This window comes from Cheilinus undulatus, linkage group 3 (assembly GCF_018320785.1).
Source record: "Cheilinus undulatus linkage group 3, ASM1832078v1, whole genome shotgun sequence".
Lineage (NCBI taxonomy): Eukaryota > Metazoa > Chordata > Actinopteri > Labriformes > Labridae > Cheilinus > Cheilinus undulatus.
This window is the reverse complement of record NC_054867.1, coordinates 38,425,940-38,446,829: the sequence shown is the minus strand read 5'-3', so window position 1 is coordinate 38,446,829 and position 20,890 is coordinate 38,425,940. Positions and strand designations below refer to the sequence as shown.

General features: G+C 39.3%; 1 protein-coding gene across 6 annotated transcripts in view; it reads left to right on the top strand.

Annotated features, from left to right (window-relative positions):
* The window catches only part of LOC121528970 (zinc finger E-box-binding homeobox 2-like), a 33,223-nt gene that overhangs the window by 8,353 nt on the left and 3,980 nt on the right, over window positions 1-20,890 (top strand). The window contains exons 1-9 of one of the 6 annotated variants that reach the window (XM_041816632.1): window positions 9,223-9,362; window positions 9,695-9,799; window positions 10,896-10,968; window positions 14,148-14,429; window positions 15,801-16,010; window positions 17,705-17,898; window positions 18,481-18,592; window positions 18,828-20,302; window positions 20,415-20,598. In XM_041816632.1, coding sequence (XP_041672566.1) covers window positions 9,743-9,799; window positions 10,896-10,968; window positions 14,148-14,429; window positions 15,801-16,010; window positions 17,705-17,898; window positions 18,481-18,592; window positions 18,828-20,302; window positions 20,415-20,598 — 2,587 coding nt within the window. In that variant the 5' untranslated portion in view covers window positions 9,223-9,362; window positions 9,695-9,742. Of the gene's footprint in view, window positions 1-9,222; window positions 9,363-9,694; window positions 9,800-10,895; window positions 10,969-14,147; window positions 14,430-15,800; window positions 16,011-17,704; window positions 17,899-18,480; window positions 18,593-18,827; window positions 20,303-20,414; window positions 20,599-20,890 lie in introns of those variants that run through there. The other 5 variants (XM_041816635.1, XM_041816653.1, XM_041816634.1 and 2 more) reach the window with 5 other exon arrangements.

Genomic DNA, 20,890 nt, shown 5'->3' with positions numbered 1-20,890 from the left:
TGAATTCTTTTTTTTTTCTTTTGTGCTGGTGATCTCTCTCTCTATCCCTATCCCTATCCATGTCTCTTGTCTTGGCAGCATTACATTTTATCCTTTACAGCCACATCAGAACCTTCTAAAATCCCAAATTCAGTTCTTTTTACATTCATTTGTATCACAAATTTAGCTGTACAGAAAAATACCCAACAATGCTGAAACAATAACATATTAGTAAGGGTTTATGCCTTTGGTTTGAATCTTTTTAGGTCCAAGAGATATAAGACACACTGGTCAATTCCCATCTCTTAACCTCGACAGAACAGAAGTGTGTTTTTCCTGCAGTTTGCAGTGTATGATCGTGCAGTTGAATCTCTGGTAGCTCAGGTATGATAAAGAACAGGATCCGTACACCGGAAGTTTTTACTGCTAGAAAGGAAGCAATGCAAATAAACCTTCAGTATGCACCAGCCCACTCAGTCATTTATCACCATGTTACAATCTTGTAAATAGTCTTATCTCATCTTTTAAAAAAATTATCATAAGTTACGTGATAGGTTGTCACGTTTTCATTGGTTTCGCAAGTTTACAAAACCAGTAAGGGTCATTTAATGGCAAAAATCAGTCCCTTTTACAAGAAAAATTAATGTTCATATAGAGCAGGAAAAACCTGAAGTTGAGTAGAATGTTTTTCTCTTTTCTTTTTGGCTCTATGTTCAACTGTGGTACCTCAGGGAAACCGTTTAGTTATGATTATATGGTGCATGTGTCCAGCATTGTAGGAGGGATGGAGGGGGAAGTAAGTCATAAGGCAGCCTGGCAGCATATCAGAGAGAGGTAACGTCATCTAAATGATACAAGTAATAGGTAGGTGTGAATATATCCAGACCTGATATTGGGACAGGACTCTGAATTTCAGACATGGATTTAGAAGTTTGACTTTATTGTCTGCTCTTTATTCTCTCTTCCTTTGATTTGCTGCTATTTCTGGCGATCATCTGTTGCCGTCTTCCATCTTCTCTCTTCTCTCTTCCCCCTTCTTACCCCTCCTATGATCAGTCTTTCTCTTCTCCTGTGTATCTTGCCTCCTCATACTCATTTTCTTTTCACTCCTCTCTTTATCTCCACTTCTCCATCCTCCACTCCTCCTAGCCCGGGTTCCCCCAAATCCTTGTACAGCCGCCATCATGCACCCCCCTCCTCTCTCTCCCTGAGCGCCTCCCCTGTCCCACTGACACCACACGCTGCTCCCATCCCCCGAAAACCACTTCAAACAGCCAGCGCCATCAAAGCCCACAGTCAGTCAGCCAGGCAGCCAGCCTTCTGCTTCGACTTAAAATTACTGTCGTCCCAGTCGCAAGGCTGCTTTCCTCTTCTGATACACATCAAAGATCCTCTTAAACTCCCAAAGTTTGCTTTTTAAACCTTTCTTCTTGTCGAGTCTTTTTTTATATACATTATTTGGCTGGTTGAGGTTTTACTCTCCCCCTTTCTCTCTCCCTCCTTCACTCCCTTTCTCTTCTTGCCATCATTTTTTTTCTCTGACCGGGCCAGGTCAGTAATGACATGCACACACTCTCTTGTGCGGTTCTGCTGCCTTTGCATTTTTCTCTGTGACTTTAATTAGTTTCTTTTTCAAGGCGTTGGTTTGAGCTTCACATGCACGACAAACTCTCTCTGAACACAAACACAAGTAGATCAAGTAAAAACCATGCAGATGTGTGTAAATTAATATGCAATATGACTCATACATCTTCTAATCAGAACTGCATAACCATAAAGGGCCTAGTTTAATAGCGCGTTCATTCCCTTTTTTTCTCCCATGAATTACTTTTATGTGCATGCTTAAAGGGCAAAGAAAGTGACAAAAATGAGGCAGATAGAACAAGAAAAAAGAGAGTGGATGGAGAGAGCAGACGTGTGAGAAACAATTGAGAGAAGGACAAAGAAAATAAAAGCACAGTGACACACTAGAAAGGCATCTTTTCTATGTTTCAAAGCCTCAAAAGGTCACATGTGGTCACTGGCAATGTTTCGTGTATCATCATCTCCTGGCTGTAGGGTGTAATGTTGATTTACACCAGAGGATGGCGCCCAGTCTGTATGTTTTCCAGGCATGAACTGAGCACCAGGACTCATCTACAGCCTGTGCCTCATAGAACAACATTTATCTTTATAAACGGAAGTATATGTAGACACATTTCCATCTTATTTGCTGAATCAGGATATCCTTGATGTTATTTTGTAATAGGTTGGTGAAAAGTGTAAAAAGATAACAGGAGGACATTGTTATTATGTCAGTAATGACTGTTGTAGTGTTTTTCTCTGACTACATGGGGAGTGAATACCTTCCCATTGTGTGTTGTGATGTTTTATGTCTTAATGTGGCTTTCTCTGAATTCTTCTATGTTGTGTTTTTAATCAAAACAGAGACATTTTGGGCTTTAATGCAGCAAATTGTCCTTTAAAGAACACCACATCCCACAAAACACCTCTACCAGATCTTATACACAGGCGTTTGAAGTAACAAAGTCAGTGCGATACAAGCCATATTTGTTTCAGCCTCAAACAAATCCCGCGTCTTAAGTAAGTAGAAGTCGCAGCCTGAGTCGAACAAACCAAATCCCACATTGTATGGCTGTAAAGCTCAAAGAGAAGTTTTATTTAGCGCACAGCCCTATTAAAAAACTTCAGAACCTTTTGTGCTCTGTCAGAGAATGTTTTAATATTCAAAAGGAGCCACTATTGTGTGGTTTCTTGCGCCAACGTACAAAATAAAGAGCCACATCAGAAAGCTGGAACGGTCCTTGAGCATTTTCATGTGTAAAGAAAAAACGAGGGAAAACAAATTTGGAGGGGGGAGACGGGGGTATTTATAGAGTGGTGTGAGAGACTTTGCAATGACAGGAGTCTAATGAAGTGGAGTTTGGGTTTTGATTCACAGTGCGGTGAGCGCGTGGGTCCCTCTGTGACCGTTACTGCATTCCAGCACCGATCCCTCGCTACACGGAAACCAGCACAGGGCCACAGGAGGAGGATCAGGGCCAAGTCCAAATAATGTGTTCCTCAAACCGAGCTAACCTTTCTCAGCAACATCAGTCCTGTCTCTGAGAAGAGTCACGATAAGACACAGAGCTCTAACGTGGAGGCAAGTCTTTCCATTCGTATGTACTATACCCCTCACACTCAGTACAGATAGAGTAGTAATGTCAGTGTCTCTGCTGGTGAGTCATTGAGATGGTAAATGAGTCAAATAGCACACTAGAGTGTAACACAGTGGTATTAGGGAAGTCCAGAATGATATCAGCAGAGTTTGTTATTTACATGTTTATAGATCAGCAGAATAGTTTTCTGTGGGGGAAATAATTCCATACATTATGTGAAGTGAGAAAGCATGGTATAATCATGAGGCTTCAGTCATCATACATTGTGGGTTTTTTTAGGTGATAAATTATTGAGAAAAATCTTCAGAAAAATATTGATTGAACAGATTTAATGGTGCTGGTAAGTAAGGGGACTTTGGACAATATAATCATGTAATCATTGTTATATTTTACTATTTATTTAATCTTATTTAATTCCACTTATTGAGTACTGCCACTGACTTTTATGTTTGAGATTTTTGCACCTAAATTAATGTCGTAGATGTTCAAATGTGCTTGGCAATCACCTGTGTGTGATGTTTTTGAGTTAAATAAAAAAAATTCATACAGGGACTTAGAAAAAAATGTCTTACCAGAATATCTATCTAAAACTATAATTGAGACAATGATAAACCACATTTTGTATTAAATATTTTCAACACAGGGCAACAGGGTAATCAAATTTAATTTATGTTTATTCTTTTTATGTTGTCTATGTTTTTACAGAACCAGTTCCGCTATTAAAGTAAAGATGAAAATCATCCATGGTTGAAACATCACAGCAGTACAGCAGTTTGCGTAGAAAGATTTGAAAATCAAAGGGAAATTAGGGCCTGTAATACTTTGCGTATCAAATGAAATATGCCCTAATATGTACTCAATGAAATAGAAATTACACAGCTGCATGAAGAGAGCACAGTTGTTGAAATATCAGGATATTAAGCATCCATACAATTATGGTAACAAATGACATGGATACCTATTCTAGTACCACACCAACAAAATATCAGTTCTGGGCACCCCAATTTGGGTGATTTCTTGTTTTAATTACTAAACTTCGTAGGAATACACATTATCAGCATGACATCAATACTGTCAGATATTACCTTATAAGTTACTCAATGATATTGGCAGACTTAAATTTCTGGCAATATTCATTACCATATTTCAGCTGTAAATATTGGTTTATATTATCTGTCAGTGTGGAACTGAAGTCGTTTCTTTGTTCATCTCTAAATTTTAAAGTGTGTTTAAAGGACTGAAGTTTTATGTAGTTTTCAACAAATGGCATTGAAAAGTACTGAAAAGTATTGAAGTATCTGAAATTTGACAGCTTTGAAAGAAACAGCACATCATACAGTTTTTCAATTATGAGGCATTCGTCCAGTAAATCAGAACTGTAAAGTATTGTTTTGTATCTTTTTATATAAAACGTTTTATCCACAAAATTATTTTGAGTATTTCATGAGAAACTTCAGTACACAATTTAAAGAAAATGGGATAAATTCTCTAATTGCAACTAAACTGAAGAAAAATAAAAAAACTATGTCCTTACAGAATCTCACAGCAGAATGGGTGAATGACAAAAAGGTGATTTTTTTGGTTGTGTAACTGTAGAGAACATTTTGTCACTTTTACACCCTCTACACAAAGTTCAACAAGTGGCACAGAAGCAGAAAGCCACACGTGTCTGCTCTGAAGGTGAAGGGCTGTGTCAAGTAAGGTAATTTCTTAAAAATCATCTCTGTGGTGGTCTACAGGACAGGTAAACATGGTGGCAAACATGTCAGCAGCAGCATACAGGAAACCTCCAGGGGAAGAGCATGAGACCACAAGGCTCTCTGCACACCTCGTCACTAACACCTTGCCTCATTTTTGCAAAGAGAAAAGGAGATTGCTGCAATTTATCAATAAAAACGAAGGTTTCTGTTTTGCAAACAGTCTTAGGATATGGTATCAAAGAAGTAAGTCTTTCTGTTCTTCTATTTTTAAGTGGTCATTCTTCCGGCCCTATGGGAAAACTACAGAGAGCAGACGTGAAGATAAAAGTGAGGCTTACAAGACAAAACATTTGAACCAGGTCACTGACATTTAAACTGAAAACTAGCTTTGGCCCAGGTTCCTTTTCATTTTCCTCCTGCCTCGTTGTCTGTTTTCTGAAACAAACCGTCCTTTTTTTTAAAACTCCCTGTGGTTTCCCTGTTTTTGGGAATCTGTGCACCTACTGTAGCTTAGCTACACTCATAAGAGATGAAATTTCCCGTTGTAGACAAGCAGTTATGTTAAAGACACACTAAATGATAAGCTTTCTATCTACAAGAGCTATCATTGCCTCTTTAGGCTCTACCTGCCAGACATGTAAAGCTATTAATCTTGAAGGTCCTGTGGAGAAAGCTGTCAACTCTGTGAAATCATTATAGGCTACAAAAATACATCATGGATGTCTAGAGTCGACTCACCGCGATCTAAGAATACTTTGCCTGTGTGGGAATCTGCAGGAGAGGATGAACATATATCCTGTGTGTCTTCACACTGCTTCTGTGTGTCTGTATCAGCAGTTCAATCTGCTATAGCTCAAAGTGACTCACAGTTTTCACAAATACTAGCAAACACCCATGGGTTTTTTGAGGCCTTAGCTTTTATGTGACCAGTTTCCTGTACAAGTGCTCCCATTGCTCTTTTTTACCATTGATAATTAATTCTTGCTGTCTCTCTGAAATGTATAAACACAGTGGGAAGCTAAGTTAAAGCTTGTATGAGGAGGTTTTCACTGATTATGAATCTGACCTAAATTCCTATTGATAATCTCTTACCTACAAAAGTAAATGAGACCATTAGCAATGGGGTTGATTATTTCTATAGTGTCATTTTTAATGTCCATAAATGCTATGTGTCAAAGTTGTAAGTATTCCACTGAAACCCCCAAAAGTCAGTTTTCCTGGTTAAAGATATCAGAGGAATGAAGGATAAGACTGTAGAAATAAAGCATTTTTTTTTTTTGTTGTTGTTTTTGTATAATATACTTTTTACACATTAAATAAAGAGGGCGCTAAAATCATCTTGAGGCCTTTTCATTTGTTTATGCTTAATATAGTACAAGTAAACACGTGCAAGGCAAATTAAATCTTAGTTATGTAATGTCTGGTAAATAAATGGACAGATTCTTCTGTAGCTGCAAGAATGCAGCAAAATACAGTACTGAAAGCATACAAAATAAAGGGTTAATTTAAAAAAAATGTTTTTTTTTGTTTGTTTGTTTGTTTGTTTTTTACATTTTTTTAATGATTGACAGTGATAAATGAATGCAGTAGCAGAGAACTATTTCCAGTGGTTGGACATGAATCCAGGCTGCCTGCTTGACGGACCAGGGCCTCCTTATGCGGGGCATGATCTAACCACTTGGCCATCTGTATCCCCAATAATGGAGAAGATTGAGCCACAGGACTCAAGGGGAATGGGACCCAAATTTTTGATATTTTTTAGTCAATCATATTTATTTAAGAGATGTAGTAGCTTGGACCTCAGACAGAAAATAAGATGTGATAAAACAAAGAATTAGGACAAAACAAATATGGTTTTAAAAAGTTTATCAGACAATTTAGCACAATTTTTTCCCAGGCACACATCTGGGACCCAGTGAAAAGGGCTTAGCGACCCACTTTTGGGTCTCAAACCACCACTTGAGGACCGGCGCCATAGGCCATTTAAATTGTTTATGTTCTTGTTTTTGATTATAAAAAGTTGCACAAAATTCCTGTTCTTAAACAGTCTATATTGCACAAAGACATTTGTCTGCATATAAACCATATAGGCCCATTTTTAAAAATATGTCCTTTCAATATTTACTTACAATCCAGTTAAACCCTTGTGAATTTTAATGGACTGTGGCTATGCACTCTTTCATACATGGCAGTTTTTGGTTGAAATATAACTTAAGATCTGTAGTTAAAAGAAAAGATGTTTTTTCTATACTAATAAAGTAATTGAGATTGTTACATTTTATAACATCTGGAACTGAAAAGTATAAGAGTATGGATGATTTTAACAGCCAGTTGGCACTGCAGTTGACAGCGCAGTTGTGTTAACTACTTTTCTTCTCATTATTCTGCTTATTTACTGGCTAATCTGTCAGTGTTTCAGGGTCACAACAGGTTTCATGCACAGATATGGCTGTAAGCATTGATGTGACATGCAGATGGAGAATAGCAGATCAGTAGTCCTGATCTCCACTGATTCTCAGATGCCCGTGCACTTTCAAAGCAGCCGTATACAACTCTGCAGCGCTGCACTGTAGGAGTCTCGGGGGCTGTGCTTTGATTCGTAGAGGCTGCTGTGAAATGCTACTGAGAACTCATGTGAATAATGAAACTAACACGAGCGCACAGTCACAGTAAAAGAGCAACTCTTTGACAAATCAACTTCTCGAGTGGTATCAGTGAATGGTTTGGTGGCTTTGAAGCAAATAAAACGCCATGAGGGATTCTGTTTTTGTGTCACAGGGGCTCTAATTGAGCAGAATCATTAAAAGCCGCACTGAACAAAGCCAGCAAAGCCAGAGTAGTTTCAGTATTTGTTGTTGATTTAAATACCACTTGTTAGTGCGCTGCTGTTACTCAACTCCAGTCTTTCTGAGCCTTAATCAATATGAGGAAATTAGTTTGTTGTTTATCTCTTGAAATGATTGTGTTGTGTGACCTCTGCTGTGTCTCTCCGGGTGCAGATGTTGCCCCTCAGCGGTGCATTTCTGCGGTGGTGGTTTAAATGCTCTGACAGGGTGGTGTCTTCTAATGAGCGGGACATCTAAAGGCACAGAGCCGTGACTTGTGGCACCGCCACATGGGCTTCAACTTTTCTGCCTCGGATTGCAATTTAGAAAATCATGAAGTACTGCACACACATAGACACATATAAAGTTATGGTCATGTGTTTCATATCTGTTTGATCACACGGCTGTTCTCTGCAGCAGCAGGCCAGTCGTGCTCCTTGTTTAAGCCCACAATACATGCTGTTTGTTTGTTTTTCTTGATTTAACTCCTTCCTCTTGTGTCTGTGTTTGTGTGTGTTGAGGGAATTTCCCTTTGTAGTGTGCTTTTCACAGTTCGACAGCAGTTTGAAGATTTGTGTCAGAGACAGTTTGACACTGCTGCTTTCTGTCTCTTTCTGTCTTTTACTCCTCACTCCTCTGCCTTTTTTTAACATAGTCTTTCTCCATCACTTGCTGTTCCTCTGTGCTGCATTCTTCGCTGAAACCACCCCACCTCCTTAACCCCTTTCTGTGTACACCACGACGCTGTAAACCAAACATATAGCAAGAACGCACAATCACAAACTGCAACACACATCACATTTTCTTCCTCCAAGCTCATTTGACCTTTACAATCTCTATCAACGTGTAACAGTTTCGGTCTCATTTATTTGCAGCCATCTGCAAACTTCCCTGCGGCTAGCTGCCAGCCTGCTTAGAGATGACTGTAATCACTGGAAATAGATCTTAACAATGTCACTTAGACATTTATATCAATGCGAGTGTGGTAGTTTTTACCGTCATTTGATAAGAATGTTTGCACTTCCCCTTCTCCAGCCACAAAAATGCAATTAAAGTGGGTCAAATCATGAGATTACTGACGGTGAACTTGTAATTTAGAGCATTTAGTTCTTGATGTGCTGTGTGAGCATAAGCAATGATCTTACATCATAAATTAGTTTAAATTAAGAGTTGCATACAGTAATGAGAGAACCACTAAGAGGAAAATTCAGCACTTAGATACTTTGAATGTACCTTCTCTGAATCTTAGATTATCTTTACCAAAACATGTACATGTTTTACTGCATTCTGTGTATCAGTGTTCATTGTGACTATTTGCACCTGCTTTAATAACACAGGCAGAAAAAAATCCCGAACTAGCATGTGGTTTTTAGTGCACTTCTCCCCTCCTTGGTATCTTCAGGGCAGGTGAGAACAAACCAGAACAGCAAAGGCCAAGGTGCCACAGTTAGAAACAGCCACCAGAGAGAGTTTGTGTTGCTTCTGAGTAAAAGGATATCAGGTGGGAGGTGTTTGCTCTTGGTTGCGGTCCTCCCCTGACTCATTGTATGAATGTCACACAGCAGGTATCAGGAGAGCTGCCACAGTGAGAGTTTTTAAAATGACAGGCTTGATTTCAGGGGTATTTTAACAGAGTTCATCGTTGTCAACAATAGAGACAAACATGGATTTACCTGGAATCTGAGCTGCTCATATAGGTACCGTAAAATGACATTACACTCAGCTTCCTTCGCTTTCATTCTGTTTAGCATGTGGGCGTCCGTGACCCTTGTGGTTATTTATTTAGTTCAAAATAGCTAGTGTTAAGTTTCTTATTACTCCTGTGAAACTGTTAGAGTTTTAACAGCATGGGGAAAGCATTATTTCATACATTAACTAAATCTAAAAAAACAAGAGTTAAAATGTGCTTGGATATTTGGAAGGGAGTTTGTTTCTTCTTTATGAGTGAGTTTTCCCTTTGTGATCTGATCGGAAAGTTTTTATTCATGCATCAGTGTCTGATGGCTGTATCTCTTCTTGTTTCTGACAGTTTTACTACATACATTTTGCGTATCATAATGTATCAGATGTTGCAATAATGGCCGCCATTTATCATGTGAAGAACAGCCTGGGCTTTGTTTCTTCTGGGAATAAGGTAAAGAATTGCTTTCTATCAGATAAAATAGTGATTTATTGAGAAATAGTTGTATAAGAACATAAACAGTGATAGTACTTTATGGACAATGTATTCCAAAGACAATGTTAAACTTAAAAAATATGTACCATACTTTATTACATTTGCAGTGTATATTTCAGGGATATTTTAAGGGAATGTTTAAGATGATAGATTTGGGTATATCTCAAAAGTGTTAGGTTATGACTTATTAAATTTGGTATTTCTAACAAAGGACACAAGTATATCAGAAGCACTTAAAGAAAATTAAAAGTAAATTTATATTGACTGCTGAAATGTCTTCAATATATGTATGCAAAAAGTGTTGGTTTTTTTTCAGATGTCACACAAGCATTCAGGATATTTCATCTTTTTTTTCTTGGTTTAATATGACAATTTTCAATTGTAAAAATCAACAGACCAGTAACGATTTCAATGTGTGCTAAATTGGGCCTGGCCTTGTTTGTTTCCATTTAAAACCAAATGAAACAAACAAGGTAATTCCTAGGTAATTATTGCGTGCTTACCATTTAGCCACATAATTACTGAGTCAATACCAGATCACATATGTGCATCGTAAAATAGACGGAGGCCCAGTGTGTTGCTGTACAGTAGATGCCCTCTGGGATATAAACAGTGCAGAATTAACTGGAAACTGTCTCTTCACTGTTGTGAGCCAGCACTAGAGACATGTTAAGATTATTTTTCTTTATCATTTGTGACTTTTTAAAGTTGCGGTTTCTTTTTTAATGTGGTTTTAAAATCTGCCTTTCCGTGTCAAACACACATGTGCTTTTCAATCTTTAAGCGTCTCCCTCTGGCTTGGGGAAACTGACTTTGAAACACTACTGTAGGTCGTGAATTTTTCGGCTTCAGCTCAGATTGGAGATGGATCACGAGCCTTCCAACAAGAGTGATGTGTTCTGTCATAACTGCCTGTGTTCCCATGCTGAGAGTAGACTTCTTTCTGGCAGGCAGGCCGTCAATCTCTCAGATATTCAGTCACTGTCAGGCAGGGGAAGAGACAGACAGATTAAAATAGCTTGATCTGAACACAGTGTTGTTGTCAAACCGTCAGGAAGAGTCCCCAGAAGACCGAGTGATCGACATTGTCAAGCATGATGCAGCACAGTTCAGCAAGCACTTTCTGGGTATGAGTCACTTTCTTCCCACGCACACTACTACTTTACTTCATGCACAATAGCAGTGGACTAATTCTGCTCTGCTGTTTGGTGTGATATTTTCCTTTCTATGTCTTCCAGCTCTATTCCACCTTGATGTACAATCTCTACTCTCACACAATCCTCAACCTCCTGCACTGTTCAAAGACTTAACTATACTGCTCCATCTCAAAAAGACCAACGTGAAGGATTCTATCGCCATCAAAATAAATAAATCACTCTGCCAGATAATGAAAGCCATCCCAGCGCAGTGCTGCTTTAATGACAGCACATATAGGCTCAGTGTCACTCACTGCCATGCAACGGAAAATTAGAGCCAATTTCACCCTAATCCAGACCAGATTTGGCTCTTTTTTGGTCCTGGTGGTATGTCCTATCATCTCAGGAAACTCCTGCAGATCAGCCTCAACTATTTCATGTAACTTTATTGCTGTCTGCTGTAGGGAAGCACATGTTACGAGCAATTTCACCCCTGTAAGAGCAAATCACTCCACCGTATGTTAGCACAGCATGGAGCAGAGGCCTGGGTGAATCACAGCTTTGCATGAGCTCATTTTGTACATGATGCATGTAATGACGCTGGGGATGATGCAAAAAGATACACATGTAGGTGTTAGGTTTTGAAGAAGATGTAGAAGATTAATTGTACGGGCACTAGTGTTATAAGTGTGCTTGTAAATGCGGGTTTGTCCCATCTGCAGCACCGGCCCTACTTTTGCTCTTTCATAGTGACTGTACAGTATACGTGCGTTATCTGTGTTTTTGTGTCGTCTTTGTAAGGAACATCACCTAAAAATGTCTCCCTTAGTGCAGTCACTGTCTCGGGCATTTGTCACCATGAGCTGTGGGGTGTAACTGAATGTGTCGAGGCGTCGAAAGGCAAAATTCTCATCAATTACTGCGTCCTCCGTCTACTAACGGATGTATTTGGAAGAGCTCAAATAAAACTGAAAATCTTTCAAAAGTGCTTGAGAGTTGTTTTGACAGTTTAATGAACAAACTTTGTTTGTGTGTTTTGTGAAATTTAACGAGCTGTAAAACCTCGTTTTTCACTCAGATCTGACAAAAAGAGGCACAAGACTCACAGGGCCATAAGTAGAGAATTTATTTTAAACTAATCAGAAGCATGGCAGCGTTGTTCTGTGACCTGATGAGATTTTTTTCACATCAACACAAAAGGAAGAACTGGCACGGTCCATGCTCCCCCCTCGATAATGGTTTGGCTTTCTCTGATGGTATGTTTCAAAGGCACTGGCACGGACTGTATTTGTGTTCATAAACAGACATTACTTGGTTGTGATTAGATATTGCCAATCAGTGGAGGAAAACAGAGAGTCCTTAGAAGAAGCTTTGGAAACAAGAGCCTACAGCTGAAATCCTCGGCATGTGTTTGTGATTGTCATTTATTGTCTCTGCCATGGGAAAAAGACATGCTTCTTTCCAGGGTACTATTTAGATTGCAATATGTTATTTATTTGTTGTTTTTACAAGCTAAACTATAGCTCTACTGCATCAGAAGTCTACATATATTAAAATCACAGTTTTGGGTTTTACAACTTTTTGTACTTACACAGTAATAGAAAAAAATCCATGTATAAAAATATATTTAATAAAAATTAAGTTTGAAGAGATTAAAACATACTTTATTCTTGGCACACATTATCTATTTTAAAGTTTATTTCCAGTTTAAATGAAAGCCACAGTCTGTCTCAGTATCGTCAGAGCAAAACCATGCGTTTGGAAATTACTCCAAAATAGACCCAAAATGACTGTAAAGACTTTATATTTCAGTTTCTGAAGTTTTAATATTCTGGAAATTGTTTAGTAAAATATTTGGGACATTTGTTTTTAAGTTCTGGATCTGCTGTGCATGAAAATCTGTATGTTACACGCTGAGTCTCTTTGTATTGATCATAATCCGCACAAGAAACCACACAGAGCTGTATAAAATATCGATTTATAGGAAACACATTGGGGAACCTCACTTGAAAAGAACGATGTTTTAACATAAACACAACACAGAAGTGAATGCAGTTGCTTTTTATTATTACTTCAAACATGTTCGATAAGAGATGGAATTTTATGAAGTATTAGTGAATTTCTGGTTGTGTTTTTGCTGATTGGTTTTGGATCCTGACATATAAAAAATTATGTTGCTTTGTGCAGCTTTGTTGTTATCACAAACATCAGTTGAATCATCTTAATGCCATTCTATAAAACACTACAAAACATTTTATTTCAATTTATAATTTTAATCAAAAAAATTAAATGTTTCTTACACTTGAAAATAATCATCATTTATTTAACTCACCAATGATTAAGACACACTTTTACTGTATATGATTTTTAGCATACTTTTCCCCTTCTTTCAAATATAGTATGCACACTACAATTAGGATCATACAGTTCAAATTTTTTTTGGGTCAATATTTATATGATTTGATAAGTTTGTTTTTTAGTGTTCATGGGGATTATTTAGTCCTGTTTCTTAGAATATTAATATATTATAGAGATTATTTTCTCTGTTTTCTATTTTGGTTTCATCTTCTGATGACCATCCTAAAGCTGTGCTTTTTTGCTTTTCTGTCACCTGGAGTAAATTTTGGGGGGAATTTAATCTAGACTACAATTGAAAAAATGGTATTACTAATTCACGGTAATTGGCTTTTGATTTATTGTGTCTGATTTAGATTGTAGTTTTGATTTTGGGACCTTTAGTTTCCTCATAACTATACATGATAAATTGATATTATTTAACAAAATGCATTAAGAAGTAATTCTTTAGTTTCAGGCTTTTTTTGTACATGTACTCTCAATATCCCACCAGGAGCGATATTTGTTGTTTATTTATTTATCAACTTACAAAATCAGATTTGATTTAATGAAATTGGTTGCTTACAGGCATGTTGCCACTTCCTCCTGCCCATTGTAACACTTGACTGTTTGCCATTTTCTAGTAAATGTTTGTTTTAAAGCTAGAGAGGATGTGTGAAATTGTACTGGACACATCACCCTCCCAATCACCTGTCTTGTAAAATAGATGTGCTATTTTCTTATTTCTAATTTTCTTCAAGGAATTTAAAACAGACCTTTCCAACTCTTTTTTTCCTTCTCTAAATGCCACCGTTATTTTTCTCGCCTTCTCACAGTAGATGCTGAGCAGGTGAGTTCGCTAGGATCGGAAGGGGAGGATGAGGTCGGTATGTGGAGCCTGGAGCCCCAGGACTGTCAGGAGAGCCTGGACAAGACGAGCCTGACGCCCAGCGAGGGGACGGAGGAGCCTGGCAGCCCTGCTCGCTCCACGCGGCCCCACAGCCTCAGCCCCGGCAGTCGGAACTACTGGGGACAGGTGGAGCAGGAAGCTGCTGAAGACCACAACGCCACATCCAACACTGACAGGGAGGGGGATCAGGACCCGCTGAGGATGTACTGTAAGTATTTCACACTAAAACTGCAAGTTAAGCCCTCTTCTTTGAATTGTAACATTTGTTTCTGAATGATTAAGGCCAAGAGAGATGCTGAAATATGTGCAGTATAGGAATGCTGTGTAGGACACTTCTGTATGTGTAAACAAGTCTAAAGTGTTTTTTTCTGATGCAAGACACCTCCAGCTTCACAACGCTCCTCAAGGCCTTCTAGAAACACCTTCATATCAGCTCCTTGTGAAACCATGCCTTCCCTACAAGCTGTTCTGTCTTTTCACTCTTCTCTTTGAAAAGGCAGCCTTCTGAAAGCATGACAAAAGAACTCATCCCACACAATGTCACAATATTTCCATGCATCAAAGAGGTGACGTTACGGTACTGAAATCAGCGCTGTGCGACGTGAGGCTTTCCTTTTTATTTAGAGGAGATCAAAGGCTCAAGCGGCTTGCCTACTAACAATCACTTAGCTCCCTCGCCTCGTGTGATTTGGCCTCGCCTGATGAAGGCAAAGCTGAGTTTTTACAACACTCAACCACACAGGCTCTTCCCTTTCACCACATTAAAAAAAAACAGCTCAAAATATGCCAACATCTGCAAACATTTGAAAAATCTTCCTCAAAGTCGCTGTAAGCTGGCTCGCTCACTCTCCTTCTGGCTGCCTGTCACCGCACTCAGGGGCACGAATAAGAAAGAATTCTTAAAGTCTAGTTTCATATCAGACCAACCAGAACCCTGAATAGATTGTTTTATCTGTCAGTCTTTGAGTAAACAAATCAGCTCCATTAGACTCAGTCACATCGTATCACTTTTTATGCAATATGTCCTCACGTAAACAAATACACTCAAAATGAATCAAAAAGCAGCCCATCTCTAACATGTTTGATTTTATATTTACAAAAAAGTGTACAGCAGTGATAGTACAACTGCATGGATGCTCTGACCAACAAAACAATGAGGGGTTGTTAAATTCAACAGTTTTTTTCCTAAAAGTTTGTCCCTCATAGGAATGCATAACATTAATCTTCATAACAAACAGATGTTTTTATGTTCCTTTGCAACATCTGATACTTAAATAATTCAGGTTTTTTGCTGTGTGTTTTATTAATTATCACAACATGACTTTTATTCTGCCAGGACTTTTTATTTCAGAGACCTTTGATGGATTAAAGGAGGGAAAAAAGAAATGTGATATTATATTGCTTTTATTTCCCAGCATTTTTCTGTCACAAGGCAGAGCACATTAATTTTAATTGTTTTCAAAATTACTCTGTGGCAAACACTGTCAAACAGAAGAAACTCAGCATTCGTTTTGAAAACAAACATCAATTTATTGTCTTTGATATTTCATTTCCACTAAATCTTTTTCGACATTTCCAGGTAAGAACTCAGATTCCCAGAATGCCTTGGAGGACCTGGCCCATTATAAGTTTCTGGCCCAGTTGAGGAAGGCATCTACCTCAGCCAGTGTCTTGGATCACCTGAACCACAATGGCACGGCAGGTGTGTACCACCCAAGCAGCAGGCACGATGAGTTACCACCCGCCATCTGGTCACCAGGAGCTCAGCACCACTCACCTGAGGGTACAGGTAGGTTAATGAGAGAACAGCTGCAGTGATGCAAGATAGAAATAAATTTGAAATAGCTGCCTTTGAGCTAGGCAGTTTGTATTTACCACAGACAGGAAAAAGCACAGATGAGGTTCATATCAGATTTCAGATGTAAATGTTATTCTGAGAAAATGGAAACGAAACAACTGCTTTTAATTTTTCAGCTGATCAGATGCTTATGGTTTGACAAAGTTCTTTTTTGAGTCACCAACATTTAAGACCAGTTTCTTTAATGCTGCCCTAGTTTCACTATATTTTGCAGGGTTTACTCATGTAGTAGAAAATATATCAAGATAGGGAGCAGCCCGTGTTCGAATCCGGCCTGTGGCCCTTTACCGCTTGTCTCTCCCCACTCTCTTCCCTGTTTCCGAGTCTATCCACTGTCCTTCCTCTATCAAATAAAGGCCAAAAAATAAATCTAAAAAATATATATATATATATATTAAGATATATTCAAGGTGGTATCATGGTCTAATACTCAGCTGAATTTAATGTGAAAAACATAAAACAACTTTACTCAATCAAATACAGTTTTTCACATATAAACATAAGATAAAATAAATCAGAAGCAAATTCTTGTGCCAGGCTGCTCCAAAATTACTTTACATAATAGGAGAAACACAAAATGATTCAAACCATCATGAATACAATCATTTGAAAGTATGAAGGGGATGCATAGAATCAGTGGCTTAAATAGGAACAATAAAAGTACAGTATATTGTTTGGAAATGTTGTGATATTTTCATGATACAAATATGTTTAAAAAAATCAATGTACTGAAGTTACTGCTGTCTATACTGCACCTGTCAATAGTAAAATAGAAGAACTTCAGTTCTGACATTTTACTCTAATTTGAGGGCCTTGAGACATAAATGTCAACCCTTTTTATTTGTATTTAACTGTTTTAAATGAGACCAAGCATTGTTCAGGTTTTGTATGAATTTCTACATTCAGTTCATTACAACTCTTTATGGTTGCACTTAGGAAATTTACTTGTCAGTGGTTCTGCATTGTTTGTTTATTTTTCTCACAGGACTTTCTTTAGGAACATTTGTATTCATTTATATTGGCAAAATTTGTTGCATTTTTGTTAAAGGCTATAAAAACTACCCTCAAAGTTGATGCCTCCTCCTTGGCTATATTACATCAGCATAGCTTACTCATAGATACGTGCTGAGGATCTCAGCTAGAGTTGTATCCTATGACCTTTGGCTGATTTTGGCCACACAACCTCTGCCTAAAGTTTGATACCAAAACCCACCCTGAACACAGAAATAAGGAAACAAAAACAGTCGGAGGCCAGGATGTCTGCAGATACAGCCACCAACACACACCGTGACCATGGGTTGAAAATGATGATGGAGAGAGATTATTTTTGAACACGTACATACATAGTTTTGTAGAAGAACCTTGCTCATTCTGCCGAGGGCATAGAAACGGTATATTTAAGCGGAATGTGGGTGTCACTAGATATATGTCACAGCCCTGTGATATGCCTACCATCTATCCGGGGTGTGCCCTGCATCTTTCTAAATATATACTCGGAAATACTCCAACTCCCAGGCACCTTAGATAAACCACTGAAATGAAACAGATGGAGAAATTGAAGTATTTAATGAATGTGGGAAATGTTTCATGGTTTGATGTTAATGCCTCTTCTATCTGGACTCCAGATGGAGGAAGGACCCAGCAGGCCTGTCCGTTCTGCCACAGGATGTTTCAGAGAGGAGCGTCTCTGAGGGATCACATCAAGTACTGTCAGGACAGGGAGGGTGTCCACATGGCCTGTCCGCTCTGTGGTTACACTGCCACCCATAGGGCACAGATGGAGCGGCATCTGGCTCTTCACAACCAAGTGCAGGACAAGGTGAGACACTGAGACAAGGGGATAATTTACACAAATTTAAATTGAAGCAAATGTATTTCTTTAAATTTCAGTGAAAATATCTCATTACAGCTCATATAAGCTGCATTCCCTTGACTCCTTGTTTCAAGATGTAAATCAGAAAAATAAGGCCTGAATGGCTTGTAGTAACTAAAATATCTACCAATACAGCAAGCAAAAGTGTCTTAAATGGAAATGCTCTCACTAAGTTAGATGTAAACATCGTATTTCAAAACTCCCAAGTAAATTTGCTTGCTGTACTGACAGATATTTCTACTTACAATAAGCAATTCTGGCCTTATCTTCACATTTCACAGCTTTAAAGAAGACATTAATCTGGACAGGCCAGCTGAATGTGGCTTATAGTAATTGCAATAAGAAGTATTTAATTATAAATAGAAAAATACACAAGCTAAAACTTGCATTTTTATTGCCAAAACTAAGCACTGGTCTTTTTATAAGGTTATTTGTGTAGATAAAATGAACAATCATACCTTCCCACACCCTGCAATTAATCTTTTATTGTGTTTTTTATTGAGAAAAAATCCATTTCTATTTTTCCAGAGTGCAATGTGTTTGGATCAAGCCATGGAGACCAGGAAGTTTAAATGTCTGCAATGTGGGAAAGCTTTCAAGTACAAACACCACCTCAAGGAACATCTCCGCATCCACAGTGGTGAGACAGAGTAGTATTCAAGCAGTTGTACTCACCCTGCAATTTGCTATTGTTTCTTCTGTACTAACTTTTACTTATTGCATCAGTTAAACAGAATAAAATTGTACTGACTTAGATGTTTTGACAGTGCAAGAAGTTTGAAAAATGTAAAAGGATTACACCCAAGTTGAAGTTATCTACAGCCTATCCTTTGGATTCATTTTTTGAAAATAAAAGTATATTTGTGGTCCTTCAGGGGAGAAGCCATACGAGTGCTCCAACTGCAAGAAAAGATTCTCCCATTCTGGGTCCTACAGCTCCCACTTAAGCAGCAAGAAGTGCCTGAACGGAGGCGGAAACACAGGAGGAACCAGTGGAGCATTTAACGGACACAGTCAAAGCTCCTTCCACCACTCATTTCCTACATCTCCCCCTGCAGGCGGGGGGAGAAACAGTAATGACAAGGGCTCTCCGATGGCATCACAAACCCAGGATAACAACAGAACTCTGGGTCGAGTACTAAAAGATCCTCACCAGCTCTCTCTGCAGGACCCCATCCACAACCACACAGGTTTTCCTGGAGCTGCAGACCTGGCTAGGCTTTGGGAGCCATCTGCAGAGCTTTCACTGAGGGCCAGCATACTAAAAGGGACCACCCTGCTGCCTTATTTGCACTCTGGGACCAAGTTTGAGCAGATGCTGCAGGAGATGCTGCACAGGGAGGTGAGGAAAGAGGAGGAGGTGGAGAAAGGAATTGAGGAAAGGAGGGTTATTTACAATGGAGCAGGTCTAGACAGTAAGGTGTCACCTGAGAGGAGAAGGGAGTCAGGCGAAGGAGAGAGAGGTGTATTAGGCGTGACATGTCGCTGGTGCTCTCAGCTTTTTCCCAATGTAGCGGTGCTCCTTCAGCATGAACGCTACCTTTGTAAGATGAACCGAGAGGGACTGGAGGTACCTGAGGGCCTTCATAGCAAAGACCTCTCCTCTCCACCTTTATTCTACCCTAGACCACCTCTCCAATCAGAGAACAGCAAACAAAGTGAAACAACAAATGGCCTCTCTGGAAACAAATCACCTTTACAGAAACCCAGCTGGCACTCCGTCCCACAGCAGCTCCTTGTCGCTATGCACTCCCCCCCACAGCCTCTCCATGATGCCCGAACACTCTGGTCCAGCCAGGAAAAAGGAAGCCCGAGCCAGCCAATCAACCGCTCCCCAGAGCTGTCATCACCTCGAGCCAGGAGGAGAATTCCCTCATCAGGATTCGGTTCTCCAGTCTGCCTTGACCTCACCAGCTGCCCTCCTGAGCTGTCATCGCCTCAGCACCTTCTGTCTGCACAGAACGAACCTCTGGACCTCTCCCTGCCCAAACAGCTCTCAGACCAGGATGGGGTCAACAAAACTGTGAACGGAAACTGGTCTCGAGGAGAGAAAAGAGAGCTCAGCAGCCAGCAGCTCAGAAGACTGAGTCCAACTTCACATCTTCCCCTCCACCACCACCATGCAGTCTTTAGCGGGAGTGGACCTCCTGTGTTTCCGAGTGCCTTATACAATGGATTTCCCATATTCCAGCAGTCTGGGTTAGGGCTTTCAGGGCATGATGGCATTACTGCAGTTCCATTCAGTCAGCCAGCTAACGGCCCCGGGTTTCTCTCTCCAATGGCTTACATGATGGAGGCAGAAGCAGAGGCAGCTCTGAAAAAGATCCACCAGGAGAGACAAGTTCTAATGGTGAGAAAGCCCCAAAATTACCCAAGAAGTAGTAAAACGACAAAGAAGTCTTATTCTATTAGAAAGCATTGCTGTAATTATAGAGGCATGATTACAAATGTTTTCTCCGCAGGGTGAGGCTTTAAGCAGAGGAGCTCTGGACTACCTCGCTCTCATGGATGACAGTCTGGATGGAGAAGGAGGACCAGGGAGGAAGAGACTGAAGAAGACAGATGAAGGGCTTTATGCCTGTGATATCTGTGACAAAACCTTTCAGAAGAGCAGCTCTCTGCTGCGACACAAATATGAGCACACAGGTCAGTAGCTCATGCAAATTTTTGTTTCATTCAGTACATTGATACATTTCATCGTACTCCATTTGCATTTATTATTGCAGTTGTTTTCTTGAGATCTCAACTTGTTTATCTCAGGATAATAAAACTGGTTTTCCCATGATAACATGATAAATATTAGCAATCTCTAGAAAGAAAACAAAATTTGCACATAAACACAGGAGTTGGGGTAAAATAAAATGCATAGATTTCTCCTATGGTTTCTGTAATGATGTGCTTTAAAGCATTGGTTCTAAACTGGTGGGTCAAGTCCAGC